Here is a 17,071-nt window from a genome sequence, read left to right as displayed (position 1 = left end):
ATCTTCCTTGTTCATCCTCTTTTCCCCTTGTCTTCATCTGATTGATGGTGGCCCTCACGTCACCCAAATCTTTATTAGTTTGTTGGCTGCGATTGTTCATATTAGTCATTCCTTCTATGAATTGCTGCAACTGGTTTTGGATTTGCAGCATCTTGTCTTCTATTTCTTCTGTTGGCTTGTTTTGATTCTTGCTTCGAGTCATAATTTCATTACTTCGAGTCATAATTCACTGCCGAGAATCGACAGCTCTGATACCAATTGATGCACAATTGCAAGATCAATTGAAAAGAAATAGATTCTAGGAGGTAAACTCGAAGAACTGTAATGCAATCAGGGAATTTAATTCGAGAAGAGAGATGATTGAAGAGAGAATTGCGATAGAGAAGAGTAACTATATTTCTTAACATGAGTAGTAATCCATATTACAACTTGTACTTATATCTAATTGACAACAATGAAGCCAATTCAATCCACTAACTACATCAACTAACTGTCAGCTTTTAACTAACTTCTGGAAGGCTAACTAACTTCTATAACTAACTACAATTCAGCTAACATACAACTGGAATTCTTCCTTCTTGTAACTTGCATGAGGGAAGCAGTAAGGGTTCTTGTGAGGTTCTTACAAGAATAAGCAGGTTTTTAGATGAATTAAATCAATTTGTACAAAACCTTAATACTGTTACAGATATATTATTGTGAATGTCTTATTTATTTGTTTAGAGAATTATCATTCATTGCATTTTCATCCTCAAAAGAAATAACAATCTTTCCTTTTTCTCTCTACCTTTCTCTACAATATTATTCATCTAGCTTTATTATTTTACAGCATTTTCTTTTATTTGTTTTAGTTGATCGAATTAAATTTGAATTTGTATAGACAGGTTTTAAGATGAATTAAATTACCAAGAAAGGATGAATTGAAAGAAAGATATGTTGCGTTTAATAAGTTGATTTATAGTTATGGCGTTAATTCGTTTACACGAATTGTATATCCTAGTGATCAAATTTGTTGGTTTGCCTTTAATTAACTTTCTAGAATTAGCTATATACAATTAATGTGATGGATTCAAAATCATATCGATATTGATCGCGCCAAATCATATCAATATTGGTGATGCAATGCAAGAGCTGAGATACTCTGGTCTTAACTATTAATATATGGCTCTTCTTGATCTCTCCAACTCTCTTTTGGAGCTATTTGCACCCGTCACTTTATTTGTATATGAAATTTTCAAATCTAACTTGGAGTTGGATTTCAAAGCTGAAAGGGTGCTCCAAACCTGTTTCCAATTACATCTTCATAAAATTCAAATAAAATGTTCTTTTCTCTTCTTTGCAAAAACTACAAACAAATACAACTCTATCTTGAACTTCATAAATTCCAAATGAATTAAAAACTATTTAGAATCTATGGCCAAACGCCTACTTAGAGCCCGTTTGGATTAGCTGAAAAAAAGTAGCTTTTAAACATAAGTGCTTAAAGTACTTTTAAGTGCTGAAAGTTATTTTATAAATAAGCAGTTACGTGTTTGAATAAAAGTGCTTAAAGGGTTTTTCATAAGTAAGGGTAGTAGTGGAATTAATAAAAAATATAAGGGATAAAAGGGTAAAGTTGTTGGTCCAACCAAAATGACTTTTAAGCCAAAAAAAATAATAAGTTGAGATTGAGCAACTTCTTAATTTTGACTTATTTTAAATACTTTTTAACTTAATTTAAACTGTTTTTTATTTTTGTCAAATACTCAAATAAGTTTAAAATAACTTATAAGCTAGTTTGACCAACTTATAAGCCAATCCAAACGGGCTCTAAGTTAATGCACAGTGATTTTGGTAAACGACAGCTGCTACATGCAGTGATATACATGAAGATCTGGTAATAGCGTTAGTTTAAACACAAATCAAGAATTGGTCAAATGGCAACGGCCATTTGCAATACAAACAAAAATCCCCAATTGTAGGATAACACCGATAAGCAATCCTAATAGGGGAAAGAAGAAAATAGGTCCGATTACCTTTACATTCATGATTCTGTGAGTCGTATAAAACATCAAGATACAAGATGATGAGATTTCATAAATGTAACTCACATTAAATTAAACATCTACATGAGACATAGAACAAGAAAGTTATACAGACATGTAAGCCCACAAAAACACACTCAACATGACAAGAGAAGCGAGTGCTAGGACGTATGAATACAAGCACCTACTAGAGATTGAACCAGGTACAAACACCCAGAGGTACAACAAGATCTTCATTGTGATGGCTGCATATACAGTATTACACAAGCTTATGCTTCTTCACTGCTGCTCTGGTTGCCATTTTTAAGTATATTGAACTTGCAAAGAGGACAAGTTGCATTTATGTACAACCACTTGTCTATGCAGGCAGCATGAAAATGGTGACGACAAGGGAGCTCACGCAGCTCAATTCCATCTTCATAGGCACAAAGGCAAATGCAACATTCCTGCAACAAACAAAATGAACGAAATTAACTCCTAGAAGGATTGGGAAGTTTCTCTAGGCTTTATGGAAATTTCTAACCAAAGAAAAAAAGTTTGTATTACGCACAGCATCTTCCAGCGGAAGAACATGCTCGATGGGTGTATCAGTGTCACATTCAGTCATTACTCCTCCAAATGATTCTTGAATCTCGCCATTTTGTTTTTCAAAATCACCAAGTCGTCGAAACTTGTATTTAGGCAATCTCTCAACGTCTTCCTTGGTTGCTCCTTCCTATCTCAAGAAGAAAGCAGTTTTGAAAAAGATATTCAGACAGTTGACGCAAAAGCAGAAACTTAAGGATGCGAGAGACACAACCAATAGTATAAAATAGAAAATGAAGGCAGTTACTTTCTCTGTATAGTTGACTAGCCATGGGATTTTTGAAATTATAACCATTACAATGTTACATCAATCCAGAAGTAGGAACGCTATTCATTTAGATCTTCCAGTTCCTTTCAGTTGTAAACAGAAAATATTTCTTTTCATGAAACTCGACACAAAGAGGGAATTAAACAAAAGATAAGGGCCTATAATATGAAATTTAAATTCCAACAATATTAGTGCACCTACCTTCATTTTGCATCCTGAAAAGAAAAGAAAAAGTGGAAGTAATCCAGACTTAGACAGACGGAGTATCTTGCCATTACTTAAAATAATAAGGCACATCATTTCAACCATGTTAACCAATACTATTTTGCACATTATAAGCCTTTTTCACCCAAATCACAAGACCCTAAAGTAACTACAATACACGAGTTGAAGCAATTTTTACTACTGCGATGATATATCTACATTTTTCTAGTCATCAATTTGCTTCTATTGGAGAATCCACAATAGAAGGGAGTTAGGACAACCGAGTATTATTGCTAGTGACTTGGCAAAATGGGTTAAAACGGGTTTGGTAAAACATATCAGACCCCAGAGAGAGCAGATCATACTTTAGTTTTGGTGGGCGCACGTTTTATACTCGACCAATGGGAGTAACAAATGGGAAAGACAGCCAAATCGTGAATGTTATAGGCATGTTTGGAAGTCCAAGGATTCTGGTCTCTAAGCACTTTCAAGAGTAGCCAAGGAGGATACTAAACGAAAAGCGAAGGCCTCAGTTACCAAGTAATACAGGTCTTAGCATAATGTGAAACCAAATCAGAGCTAGTAGTATGTTGATTCAGCAAGGAGTTGTTATCACTTAACCAAAAGGTATAAAGTCCACATACACTATTCCCTCTGTTTCATAGGAAGCTGCCTTATTCCAAAACGTAGTGAAGTAAACTCCAGCTTTGCAAGCTAAGCAGGATGGACAGTAAAGAGGTTGATAGACGACACAGGCCAACTACTGAATTCTACAGGGCAACAGGCCTTAAAACTTACTGTATAAAATCTTTATTGAAGTTTCACTTAAAGTGAAGACGATGTTAGAGCTACACATTAAGCACCCCAAAAAGAAAGGTACAGGCAAACAAAAAGTCAACCTATTGACCTAGAAACCTGACAATTTGTGCCCACCTTCAACTACATACAATGGTCTCTTAATTATAATGACCCAAACCTAAATCCCCATAATGTTGGTTCCTTCATATGTGCACAGTTATAGATAATACTAGATGGTTTTAATTCCATCTTGCTCTCACTTGCCCCAAAAGACATTGCATTTTCAACTAAAATGGGGTCTTAGTATATGGAAGGAGACAGTAAAACGGGGATTTCTCCAAATAACATGCTCCAATCTCAAATAAAACACCCATTTTAAATTTAGACATCTACCCAAGTTTCATACTCTTTGTCAACTTTCATTAGTGATCCATACTCAGTGTAGTATTATGAAAAAGTTAAAAGAATAATAATCAGAGACCTTGAAGGAATAGAGACAGCAAATTGGGTAAGCATGTGATAAAAGGAGGAGCATAAATGGTGTTACACTCAAAACCATTTCCTGACCATACAAAATGGGTGATGAATGTGTTGGACATAATTTGGCATTAATAAATCTATTCACTCGTTGTTAACTAAGAAACAATATTTATACGTGATTCATGGTTGGTAGTAAGGCATCAACAAATCCATTGACCATCATTACCCACAAAAAGACCTATGCTATTTCAAACATCATGTAGGCAAGTAGTTTCAGAAACAAAAGAAAATGTTCTTTCATAATCACCGTTTTAAGCAAAATTTCTTCTTACTTTTTTTCCTTAACTTGTTTGGGAAAGCAATTACATTCTCTCTTTCTGAGACCAATTAAAAGGGACCCAATTATGTGAGCTCTTAAATTCATCATATTTTAATGCTTCTAGTACTCCATACTTTTTTTGGAGGTAACAAGGAGCTCTTCTTACATCAAAATAAAACATAAGCAAGACTGCTGTTCAAATGCTATCCGGTTCTTCTCTCTTTGCAATATCTAGACAATCACCTGATAGGCTACCATCATCAGAAATTTGGTACGAAAAAATTGTTCTGCACTCTTTCCCAATCCCCATTTTGAGTAACCACAGATAACTTGAAGACTGCTTTCTAAGCTAAATTCAACTTTCTCCGTAAAGAAAATTCACCACTTTTTAAGAAAGGAAGTTTCCCAACTACCACATAAAAGCAAAGAGATTGGAAGTAAAATCACAAAGCTAATCAAACAACTGGGGCATTGGGTGGGAAGGGTAGTGTTCGTACTGCAACAGTAATTTTATTTTTATTCATGAAGGAATGATGTTTTAATTATAATTTGATAAAGCTTATTGATTATTTTCTTTTAGGAAGGTAAATTGCATAGTATATATGATAGTAGTATGCTTTAGAAATTGCGATTCTTTTATTGTTCGAAAGTTAAGGGGTTAAAAATGGTTTGTATCTCATAATAACCTTTAAATCATTGCAATTATTTATACTTGTAATCATGTTACAAATTTTGCTTTCGATGAGTTTCATTAATCATGTTATTAATTTTTTAAAACTATATATATATAATTTTAGTGTCATTATACTATTTTACTATATTATAAATTAAAAATTTAAAGATCCATGGGGCTTACGCCCTGTGCCTTATATATATATATAATTTTTGTGTCATTATACTATTTTACTATATTATAAATTAAAAATTTAAAGATCCATGGGGCTTACGCCCTGTGCCTTGGGGCTTACGCCTCACCCCGTACTAAGTAAAACGCCCCGCCTTTTAAAACACGAATGAAAACTATATACTAGTCGGTGAGGATTCATGTAGCCGACCCCAACTTGCTTGAAATTGAGACATAGTTATTGTAATGAAAACTATGGACTCCTTTCGTTTCATTATGTATGACTGTATGTGATTGAGCACGGAGTTTAAAAGGTAGATATGACTTAAATATTATATTAGTGAAAATGGAATTTATTCAAAGTTGAAGTTTGATAAAGAACCATCACATCAAAGTTCAAAAGTTGAACAGTCTTGATGAATTTGAATTCTTGTAAGTTATTAAAAGTTGAATGTCACAAAACGGGAAGTGTCATCTAGATTGAAACAGAGGATACAACCTTCTACCCATACCCTGTGGACAGGGGCCAACTGCTTGAGGCACCTATTTGCCATCCCAATGACAAACTAAATTGTATGTTTCCAATACAGGGGCTTTGTTGACATTTAAAAGGGAAATGCAACAGCTTCAAACCTTTACTAACTGAAGTTGATAAAAAGCCGAGGTTTCTATAACAAAATAAAATTTTGAAGGAGCCAAAATACTAACAGAAACCTTTGAACAGGGCAACTGGCAACATATATATTTTTAGGGGTCAATTGGAAAGGGGAAGGATGCAGCCCACCGTGTCTGCCCCTAAACATACTACACACTATTGTGCGCTTAATTGTATACTTAAAACACGGTCTTGGAAGTTGATACAGAAAACTAAACTTCCAACCAAAGTAATTTGCTTCAGTTGGAAGTAATTCGCTTCAGTTGGATAAAACTAAATGAAGCGTGCTTTACCCAAAAAAATCTCAACAAGAGAGGGATTCAACTCCATAAGAGATGCTACATCTGCCACCAAAATGCAGTAGACATCAGACATCTATTTCTACGCTTAAAGTACTCCCTCTATCCCATTTTATTTGACACGCTTTCCTTTTTAGTCTATCCACAAAAAGAATGTCACTCTCTTTTTGAGAACTATTTAAGCTTAGCATCCCTATTTACCCTTGATGAAATGACTTGTTGCGAGAACTTAAAAAAAATATTCATTCTTTTAAAAGAGAGAGAAAATGAAAAGGTATGTGGAACTCTAGCCACAACTCATTTAAAAGGGTTATTTTGCTAATTTTGCGTATATTTAGCTCACATGTTAAGAGTCTTCTTTAATTCTTCAAACTCCGTGTCCGGTCAAACACCTTCACATAAAATGGAAGGAAGAGAACAACTATGAAATCTTGAGCATGTTCTACTCGAGTTTTGGAGTAAACTGAGTTAATATAGTATCAAGGAAGTCTATGATAACTGAAATTCATGGAAAGTTGGAAAATCCATCAAAGGAGTTGGGCCCACAGTCCCTGAAAGTATTTTTGGTGCGTATGGACATGCAGATATCACAGATGTTCTGATGGGATCTCAACTCCCAAGCACTCCCCTAAAGCTAGATGTCTTCTCAGCCTTTTTTGGTGGAGTAATTCGACTTTTTTGAATAATAGTATTGATCTTCTTAAAAACATTATTAGCTCCTTCATCTTAATTTAGGCGGTAGACATATATAGGAGCTAACTGTCTTTCGTACTTCCTGCATCTTCTTGATGTCTATCAACGAATCACTTCAACAGGAGGTCTCTACTGTCTCCTAGAAAGCCAAACTACAGAGTGCACAATTGCAATATATTTTCTTTATTGGGGAGGAGGGGGACATAGGTGGGGATAACATTTTCGGGACTTTTTTTTTTTTTTCTTCTCTCTTTTGAGACTGTAACAGTTTTTCGGGACTTACTCTACTATCCTTTGAATTTATTAATTTATACTCCCTCTGTCTCAATTAATGTGATACCGTTTCCTTTTTAGTCTGTCCTTAAAACTTTGCCTTTTACCCCTTAATGAAATGATTTACAGCCACACAAATATCTATGACTTGTTTTAACCACAAGTTTGAAAAGTCTTCTTTTCTTTCTTAAACTCCGTGCCTAGTCAAACTATATCAATTAAATTAGGATGAAGGGAGTATTGACATTTCGATTTATGAGAGAAGAATACACGAACTAGCATAAAAGAGAACATCTATGGTAAATGTGAGTTCAAAAAAGAAGAGCTAATTAGAACCATAATAAAACACAAAGGGATGAAACAAAAGAATACGATATCACCGAACATACTTCCACGAAATATTTCTTGCTCTAGCAAGACAGTTTTTGAGCTGATAATTGGAACTAGATCCCAAAAGTTAGTTCTCCCATGTACCTTGTGACAATATAAGGTTTAAAAAGATTTAAATAAGTACCTGGTCTGCCACTGCATATAAAATAGCGATGATACATGGGAGACAGCAACAAACAGCAATTCCAATGAGACATGCCACACCAACACATATAACAACAAAAAATACATCGAATGCTAGAAATGTGAGACAAAGCCTGCAAAAGAACCCAAATAAACATCACACGAAAGAAAATCACAACAAATACAAAAGAGATTAGAGACTCGCTTGGGACAAACCAGTAAAGTTGAGGTGCATCATGGGTCAAAGTTTCACCACCAGCAGATATCCAATAGAAACCGATTATCCACCAAATGAAAGAAAACATGGTATTTGCAGACTCCAGATGCTTAGCAACACTGGAATAATAAATTAAAGAATCATTAATATATTAAGAGGCACAGCCATCCGATTCCAGTCTTCTAAAAACAATGAGGTATTTCCAGGAAATAACTGCCACCAAAAGAAAATGAGAAGAGCTATCTTTCAAACATTTTGACATTCTTCGGCAAAACCTTTTTTTTCTTGTAAGATTAAGGACAAGCTTTCATTATCCACGACAGGCAACAATTTCATTAACCTCAAGCCTCATAATCACAATATTCAGCAACCTAGAGAACCTTTCTCCCACCTGACAGACCAGTACCTATGTCTTTCTAGTAACATGGAGTCCCAATTCTCCACATAATAATGCACATGAGTATACTAATTCATTACCAGCAACCTGGAGCGACTAATACCTCGACCAAGATACTAAACATAGTAGTCTTCAATTCAAAATGCCTATTCTAACCTAACAGTCAAATCATTCTCCATTCAATCAACGAAATGATAAACACAACAGTAAAAACAACTACTACGCCAACTATGAATAACAACAAGATATTCTCGTGTGTTAGCATTTTGTACTAATTTTACTCTTTAGGTTATAATATAAAGGCTTAACACATAGCCAACCCCTTAAACTTGTCAGGATATTTCATTTATACACTTGAAATAAGCCCTGTTTCAATTAGACACTTTCGGTTCAAATTTTAAAAACTTCTTCGCCTGTGTTTCCAGTCGTCTATTAGGAAGTTAAGTTAATCACATAAAATATGTCCATCTCCTTTAATTTTACCTAGTTTCATCCTCATTTTGACGCCTTTCGGACTGATAATCAGCAGCTTCCCCTCCATCACTTCCGTCACTCGAACTATTCCAGCCTCCAGCAGCAGCATTTCTCTGCTCAGAATTCGATGATTCCTCGCTAAGCTGAATACGTCTTCTATAATACTCAACACAAACACAGACCATATGAAGCAAACACTGTAGCGCATATCCAATAATCCAAAGCCTTAAAGGCATGTTCGGTGACTCATCAAGGCTCAAAATCAACACAGAAACTGAAACAATAACGAAAGCTAAGTTCCAGATAAGATCTAATATCACTATTGGTTTAGAATACGCCCAATCGCTTTGTTGTTCTTCTATTTGCTCAGCTGCAGCTTCTCTCACGCGCCTTGATGGCTCACGCATCATTCGACGGCTACTCGCGCGTCGCAGAAATCGAGCCGCTCCTCTTAGGCTTGGGGCGCGTCGCGCTAAACGTCGGCTCATAAAGACCGGGTCCGAAAGTAACGGAGTCGGGTCGACTCCGTTAGAGCTCTCATCGTTACCGGCTCTCGCCGTTGACATCGTAGACGGAAATTGTAATCGACGGTGAAATATTGGAAGTTGGATGAATAAAAGGATATTTAAATGTTTTGGATTTTCAGATATGAACTGTAATTACGCTGATTATATATATGTTCGAATTTATGGACTTTACTGCGGTTATAGAAATGGAAAGTACTCTCTAGGACATGCAACGTTTTTTTATCTTTCCACCTGTCCAGTTGTCATTTGCAAAAATAAACAAAATAACTACTTGGTCCCAATTTAATTGTGATACTTTCCATTTGGTGTATCTAAAAAAAAGTATCTTTTTTTTATATTTAGCAAGTTTTGCAATCCTGATATTGTACGTGATAAGTTTAAGACTACGAGAGTTAAATAATTACACATACTTTTAGTTCCCGTTTGGTCATAAATTTTGAAGTTGAAACTTAAAAATTTGAGTTCTTGAATTTGTGATTTTGAAAACTTGAAGTTGTATTTGGACATGTATTTTGCTCGAGAAAAAATTTAAAGTTTGTGGGTGAAAGTATTTGAGAATTGTTGCATGTTTTTCTTATGAATCTAATATTTAATTACAAATATTCTTAAAATTGTCAATTAAATTTGGTGTGATCTAAATTAATTTTGGTTCTATTTGTACACTTGGATAATTCCCCGAACGCATATGCATAATTTAGTGGTTGAAACTTGAAACATTACAAATCTACATGCACTCATATCTTTTCTAAATGGAATAATTTACTTTAAATTTTTACAATTATTAAAGATGATGTACAGTAGTAAGTTTAGTATTCCTTTCAGCCGACATATATGAGTCAGCTTTAACATTGGATGAAAAAGATAAATATCTATAGGATGTGGACATCAAACTAGTGTAATTTACTTTAATTAATTAATTTAATATAGTATATATATACATTTACTAATTGTTAAGTAATGTTATTATATATTTACACGTATGACACGCATCTATTTATTTAATGTAAATATCCGATGCAGATAAGTTTTAACCAATGAAAAATATCTAATATGTAGTTAGAAAATAGAGAGGACGAGGCAAGTCGGCACTTGGCAATAGGCCAAACAAGCGAGCAAGTTGTCGGGCGAGGAGAAGGAGCAGGGACGTAACAGCTAAAAGGGCCATGGGAAGTGAATTCAAGAAAAGGGTGCTCAACCCTCCACGTTAATTAATTAGGATTTTGGACTATATATGCAGTGACCTGAGAAAGTACGAGAAGCCATGAGAGAGATTAATTAGCACATATATGACAATGACATTTTCGTACCGCTATCGCAATCATTTCATTTCTTTTTGTTCCCATGAAGCATCGTAATGATGATGATAGGATAGTTGAAATATATTTATCTAGCTACTTTTAATTATAGAGATCTCAAAATGAAAGGATTTAGAAAGTGTCACGTGTCAAATTCTGATAGTAATATCATGGATCGAATTGGTTTAGATTTTTTAAACACTAAATCAAACCAATTGCGTCGTATTTTTAAATTTATATACCAAATCAAACCAATAAAATTTGGGTTTTTTAACCTCGGGTTTTCTCGGGTTATTCGGGTTGTTTTTGGAATAGTCTTGATACAAAATATATAACTTTTACTTCAAATATTTCTTTAATCCTAGTAAGATACAACTATGTAATTAAAGTGTTTCATAAGAAAATAACACAAAATGTGAGAAGAGTGATGACATTGTATTAAAATATTCAACAAAAGATAATAAAATCGGTTAAAATAAATATTGCTAATTAATAAGCCATAAAGAAAATGACCATAATCTAAAAATACTAAGTCATCCTAAAATAAGTACGGCTAATAAGTATTAATTACATGACAAGAAAAAAAAAACTTAAGTAATGTATTTTCACTCTCTAAACCAATTATGCAAAACTAAAGGAGATATATCCTACATTATTGTCATTCCTAGTGGTAATTGAATTTCTTTTGTTAGTATTAGTGTTGAATTGTTTTGGTTTGGACTTTATATGAGTTAATAACATCCATAGGATATAAAACCTATTCACATTCAAAATTCTAATTTCGAGCTTGAATAATATGATAATAGATAAAAAAAACTACAAAAAAAAATTAAGAAATATTTATAAATTACATTACAAATAAATATTTTATGTATAAAATATTTTAAAAATTGAATACATGTAATGTCGAGTTGGTTTTGTTCGGTTTGACTTTTTTTAGCTAAAACCAAACCAAACCAATTATGGTCGGATTTTTTTTTCAACACCAAACCAAACCACCAATCGGGTTTTTTTCTCGGTTTGATTCGATTTATCGATTTGGTACGGTTTGTCGGTTTACTTTGTACACCCCCTAAGTAATAAAGATTCGTTAGTGTGTCAAATTCTGATAGCAATAGAGATCCGTTAGTGGCTAGTGGCACAAATGAACTAAATGTATCATGGCGCTGACATAAATGAACTCAACTATTAACAAGTGGCATGAATGAGCCATCTCAGATAGTTTGATGGCATATTTGAACTTTTCCTCAAAAATTTAGGTAACACCTTTCTTCCAGCCAAATTATGTACACTTCAAATCATTGTAAAATCTCAATGAAACAATTCAATTTCTAAATGAATTGTAACAAATGCAACTCTACAGCTCCAGGATTTCACGAAACTACTTCAATTTCTCACGCTTTGATAGTATGATGAAATAGCTTCAGCTAATCAACTACAATGGTGATTAACCTAGAAGAGAAGCTAATAAGGAAAAATCTGAGAGCACAACATTTGTGGAAATGAAAAATGTATTGATGCGTGTATTTTGTTCAATCTATAAGCATATATACATAGCTAGTGATAACTAACTACAATTGTCAACAAATATATGCTAACAATCATTAACTAACTGCTCATAATTACAAACTGTCACTAAATATTCTATTCAATCTCTGAATATAATTATAACGGAAAAGGGTCAAAATTACCCCTGAACTTTGAAAAATAGTTTATTCATGCCCTTCGTTATACTTTAGGGCCAATTATACCCTTACCGTTATACTTTGGGTCAAATATACCCTTGAGTATAACGGCGTGCCACGTGTCAAAATCTCAGTGGCCAACTTATTTTCCCTCTTTTATTTTTCATCCGGATGCCTACTCCTTCAAATCCGACCCAATTAATTTATTACCCAACCCGTAAAATAACATACCCAAATAAGCCAAACCTAACCCGTATAACATATCTATAGCCTGCCTCTCTCTCTCTCTCTCTCTAAAAAAAAAACACAGATCATCTTCAACCTCTTCAAATGGAAGTTGCAATTGTGATTTAGTGGGTTTTATTGTTACCTTTTTGCTTGGTGATTTAGTGATTTTTCTGCATACCCTTTTGCTTATTTTGTGATTTGGATTTTGAGTTTTCATATTTTTTGTTTTGTGATGCTTCAGATGGGTGAAGTAGTTTCCACTATTCCAAGTAGGTTCTCTTCTTTATTTCCTTTTTTTTTTTTGTTTCAATATTTTAGTGAAGTGAATAATTACTTGTGTGTTGAAAAACAAAATGATTACTTGTGTCACTCTTCCTCTAGATTTATTTGTTCCCTTTGTTAAATCTTACAAAATTTTCAAACTAAACCAAATATACCTATTCTACTTAAAAAGAAATAAGATGTTCAAATTGACATAGAGTTAGTATAACTGGCAATTTTTCGTATACCAATGACCATAGATCTGTCTTTAAATCTGTTTTTTAAATCTGTTTTTTTATCTGTTTTTAAATCTGTTTTTTAAATCTGTTTTTTAAAAATCTGTTTTTTAAATCTGTTTTTTAAATCTGTTTTTTTATCTGTTTTTTAAATCTGTTTTTTAAATCTGTTTTTTTTAAATCTGTTTTTTAAATCTGTTTTTTAAATCTGTTTTTTTATCTGTTTTTAAATCTTTTTTTTAAATCTGTTTTTTTTTAAATCTGTTTTTTTTATCTGTTTTTAAATCTGTTTTTTTTAAATCTATTTTTTTATCTGTTTTTTAAATCTATTTTTTTTTAAATCTATTTTTTTATCTGTTTTTAAATCTGTTTTGTAAATCTGTTTTTTTAAAATCTGTTTTTAAATCTGTTTTGTATCTATTTTTAAATCTGTTTTGTAAATCTGTTTGTTTTTTTAAATCTGTTTTTAAAATCTTTTTTTTATCTTTTTTGTAGATCTGTTTTTTTTTTAAATCTGTGTAAATATTGAGCATTATTTTTTTTTTTAAATCTGATTTTCAGTGAAGCCTTACAATGTCCAAAATTAGTTGTAATTCAACGAAGAAGTGTCACTGTGGTGAAATTGCAGTTACTACCAGTCTCATTAACAAGCTTAACTTGGCAAGGGAATGATGCAGTTACTACCAGCCAGTTGGAGGCTACAGCTCAAGAGAGGATTGGGAAGTTGAATCCAAGAAGCGGACCTAACAATTGATTTAGCTTTATGAAATGTTATTGTTTTTTGTGAATTATGGTGATGTATTTACTGCTTAAGACAGTACTCTTAATTTGCTAATTATGTAATGGTCAAACTAAATGGATGCCACATTATGACTTGGGATGTATTAGTTTTTGGGGTTATAGTGTGGCATCCATACAACTATTGGCTTATTTTGTGCTGTGGTTGACAGTTTCTATAGCATATTTATGGTGTTTGAAATGTCCAGTTGTTTTGTCGAATTGGATTATGTTTAGTTTGACTGAAATGTGTATGAAGTGTAGTGAATTGAGATGTGCAGAAAGTGTGCAAAACTGTGTTGAAATGTACATCATATAAGTTTGCAGCTAAATACAACCTTCATTTCACCATAAAACTATATAGTTGACAAGAAGCGTAGGACTTAGTGTTCACTAAAAACTGAATTGTCTTTGATATTTTCTAAGTAGGTGATTTTCTTTTCCAGTTTGGGACATTCGAGTCAAGGAAACATGGTAGTATCAGTACTTCTGAAAAGATCAAATGCTCTTTGAGACTGCTGCAGAAATGATGAATTTCAAACCAATCATTTTAGCATGGACTTTACTATACCAATACCATTCACTCTTTATCAAGTCCAACAATCAGCAAATATGTTCTAAGTACCTGCAAACATTTTAGAATCTAATATAAATGAAAAAATGGACTAACTAGCTTACATATCAAGACTATACCTTTGTTACACAGAAAGATTAATAGCCCCATGAGTCCAACAGAGAGAAAAAATGGATTTCTTATTAGCAACACTAAATTAGCAAGTTTACACATACAATAACAACAACAAACTAGCTTACATATCAAGACTTCAACTTCTAAACAAACACTTCTACTCCTACACATCGTCATCTACCAAAACAAGCCTTTCACTTCTATTACTAGACCAAGCATAATTCATCCCAAATTAGCGACAAAAAAATCCAACTAATACGGACAATGAAATCATAAACAACATCTTCAACTTCAACATCTTCTCTTCCAATTCCCTTGATTTGCTCACTTGAGAGTTATTTATAGCCTCCAAGTTATGCACCTTTTTCTTCAAGTTGTCTCTTTCGAGCTTAACCGCATTCAACGACTCTCTTAAATTGTCCATCTTCGCCGTAGCCACTTCCAATTTACCCTTCAAATCACTTATTTCCAATAAAGCATTGTCTAGAAAATTATCTTGCCACTCCCAAAAATCACAATTTTCAGCCTGTCCAAACCAATAAAATACGAAAAAATGATCAACACTTTAATGAAACAACAAAAATAAGACTCTGGACAAATAATTCAATAATAACACTTACCTTAAGTTTAGGAGACTTATAGAATATCCTACCAGGATTTGAAGGTGTTTTCGAATTGAAACAACGAGCAATTTCACCACAGTGACACTTCTTCGTTGAATTACAACTAATTTCGGACATTGTAAGACTTCACTGAAAATCAGATTTAAAAAAAAATAATGCTCAATATTTACACAGATTTAAAAAAAAAAACAGATCTACAAAAAAGATAAAAAAAAAACAGATTTAAAAAACAAACAGATTTAAAAACAGATACAAAACAGATTTAAAAACAGATTTTAAAAAAACAGATTTACAAAACAGATAAAAAAACAGATTTAAAAAAAATAGATTTAAAAAATAGATTTAAAAAAAAATAGATTTAAAAAACAGATTTAAAAACAGATAAAAAAAACAGATTTTAAAAAAAAAACAGATTTAAAAACAGATAAAAAAATAGATTTAAAAAACAGATTTAAAAAAAACAGATTCAAAAAACAGATTTAAAAACAGATAAAAAAACAGATTTAAAAAACAGATTTAAAGACAGATCTATGGTCATTGGTATACGAAAAATTGCCAGTTATACTAACTCTATGTCAATTTGAACATCTTATTTCTTTTTAAGTAGAATAGGTATATTTGGTTTAGTTTGAAAATTTGGTAAGATTTAACAAAGGGAACAAATAAATCTAGAGCAAGAGTGACACAAGTAATCATTTTGTTTTTCAACACACAAGTAATTATTCACTTCACTAAAATATTGAAAAAAAAAAAAAGGAAATAAAGAAGAGAACCTACTTGGAATAGTGGAAACTACTTCACCCATCTGAAGACGATCTGCATCCCAAAACAAAAAATATGAAAACTCAAAATCCAAATCACAAAATAAGCAAAAGGGTATGCAGAAAAATCACTAAATCACCAAGCAAAAAGGTAACAATAAAACTCACTAAATCACAATTGCAGCTTCCATTTGAAGAGGTTGAAGATGATCTGCGTTTTTTTTTTTAGAGAGAGAGAGAGGGGCAGGCTATAGATATGTTATACTGGTTAGGTTTGGCTTATTTGGGTTATTTTACGGGTTGGGTAATAAATTAATTGGGTCGGATCTGAAGGAGTAGGCATCCGGATGAAAAATAAAAGAGGGAAAATAAGTTGGTCACTGAGATTTTGACACGTGGCACGCCGTTATACTCAAGGGTATATTTGGCCCAAATTATAACGGTAAGGGTATAATTGGCCCTAAAGTATAACGAAGGGCATGGATAAACTATTTTTCAAAGTTCAGGGGTAATTTTGACCCTTTTCCGTAATTATAATCACAGCTTGTTGTTAGAACATCTGCTAAGACGCGAGTCACACGTGACGAGACCAAATGAGTTCGTCTAGACACCTTTAGTATCAAACATTACATATATAGTTCAGAGATTCACGACTTACTCATTCAGTAACTTTAGCATTGAGCGTTCTCAAAACGGGGACTATCAGGTAAATTTAATATAATAGATGTCTGGTGGTATTCCATCCTTCTATAATATTGCACGTCTTGGACGGACAAAATTAGTGTCAACAGCCAAGGGGCTTGACCTAAGCGTTGGAATTTATTTACAAGTTATTCAAAATCTAAAAGCACCTTTTGAGAAGACAAAATATACTATGAGAAGGGTGTTACCCATATTTTTAATTGATACATCTATTCATTGTGAAAAAGTGTTATCCAATCTTAAGC

General features: G+C 33.0%; 2 protein-coding genes across 3 annotated transcripts; both read right to left on the bottom strand.

The window, feature by feature from the left end:
- Positions 1-1,989: 1,989 nt before the first annotated feature.
- Positions 1,990-9,709, bottom strand: LOC132645680 (E3 ubiquitin-protein ligase At1g63170-like). The gene is made up of 5 exons (XM_060362808.1): positions 9,053-9,709; positions 8,172-8,291; positions 7,957-8,089; positions 2,575-2,739; positions 1,990-2,470 (listed from the first exon to the last, which is right to left on the bottom strand). Exons 1-5 carry the CDS (start codon positions 9,607-9,609, stop codon positions 2,294-2,296), a joined length of 1,152 nt encoding a protein of 383 aa, XP_060218791.1. The 5' UTR covers positions 9,610-9,709; the 3' UTR covers positions 1,990-2,293.
- A 5,061-nt stretch (positions 9,710-14,770) lies between these two features.
- On the bottom strand, positions 14,771-16,452 carry LOC132600019 (uncharacterized). Of its 2 annotated transcripts, XR_009567103.1 has the most exons (4): positions 16,293-16,452; positions 16,141-16,179; positions 15,361-15,492; positions 14,771-15,266 (listed from the first exon to the last, which is right to left on the bottom strand). XR_009567103.1 is itself a non-coding variant. In XM_060313156.1 (3 exons), the coding sequence occupies exons 2-3, from the start codon at positions 15,478-15,480 to the stop codon at positions 14,973-14,975; spliced, it is 414 nt and encodes a 137-aa protein (XP_060169139.1). In that variant the 5' UTR covers positions 15,481-15,492; positions 16,141-16,264; the 3' UTR covers positions 14,772-14,972. The 2 variants fall into 2 exon arrangements, 1 of the variants encoding a protein (XP_060169139.1); XM_060313156.1 differs by lacking the exon at positions 16,293-16,452 and having other exon boundaries at positions 14,772-15,266; positions 16,141-16,264.
- Positions 16,453-17,071: the final 619 nt, after the last annotated feature.

The sequence above is a fragment of the Lycium barbarum genome, chromosome 6 (genome assembly GCF_019175385.1).
Source record: "Lycium barbarum isolate Lr01 chromosome 6, ASM1917538v2, whole genome shotgun sequence".
Classification (NCBI taxonomy): domain Eukaryota; kingdom Viridiplantae; phylum Streptophyta; class Magnoliopsida; order Solanales; family Solanaceae; genus Lycium; species Lycium barbarum.
Note: the sequence above shows the minus strand (reverse complement) of the source record. Positions and strands in the feature narration are given on the sequence as shown.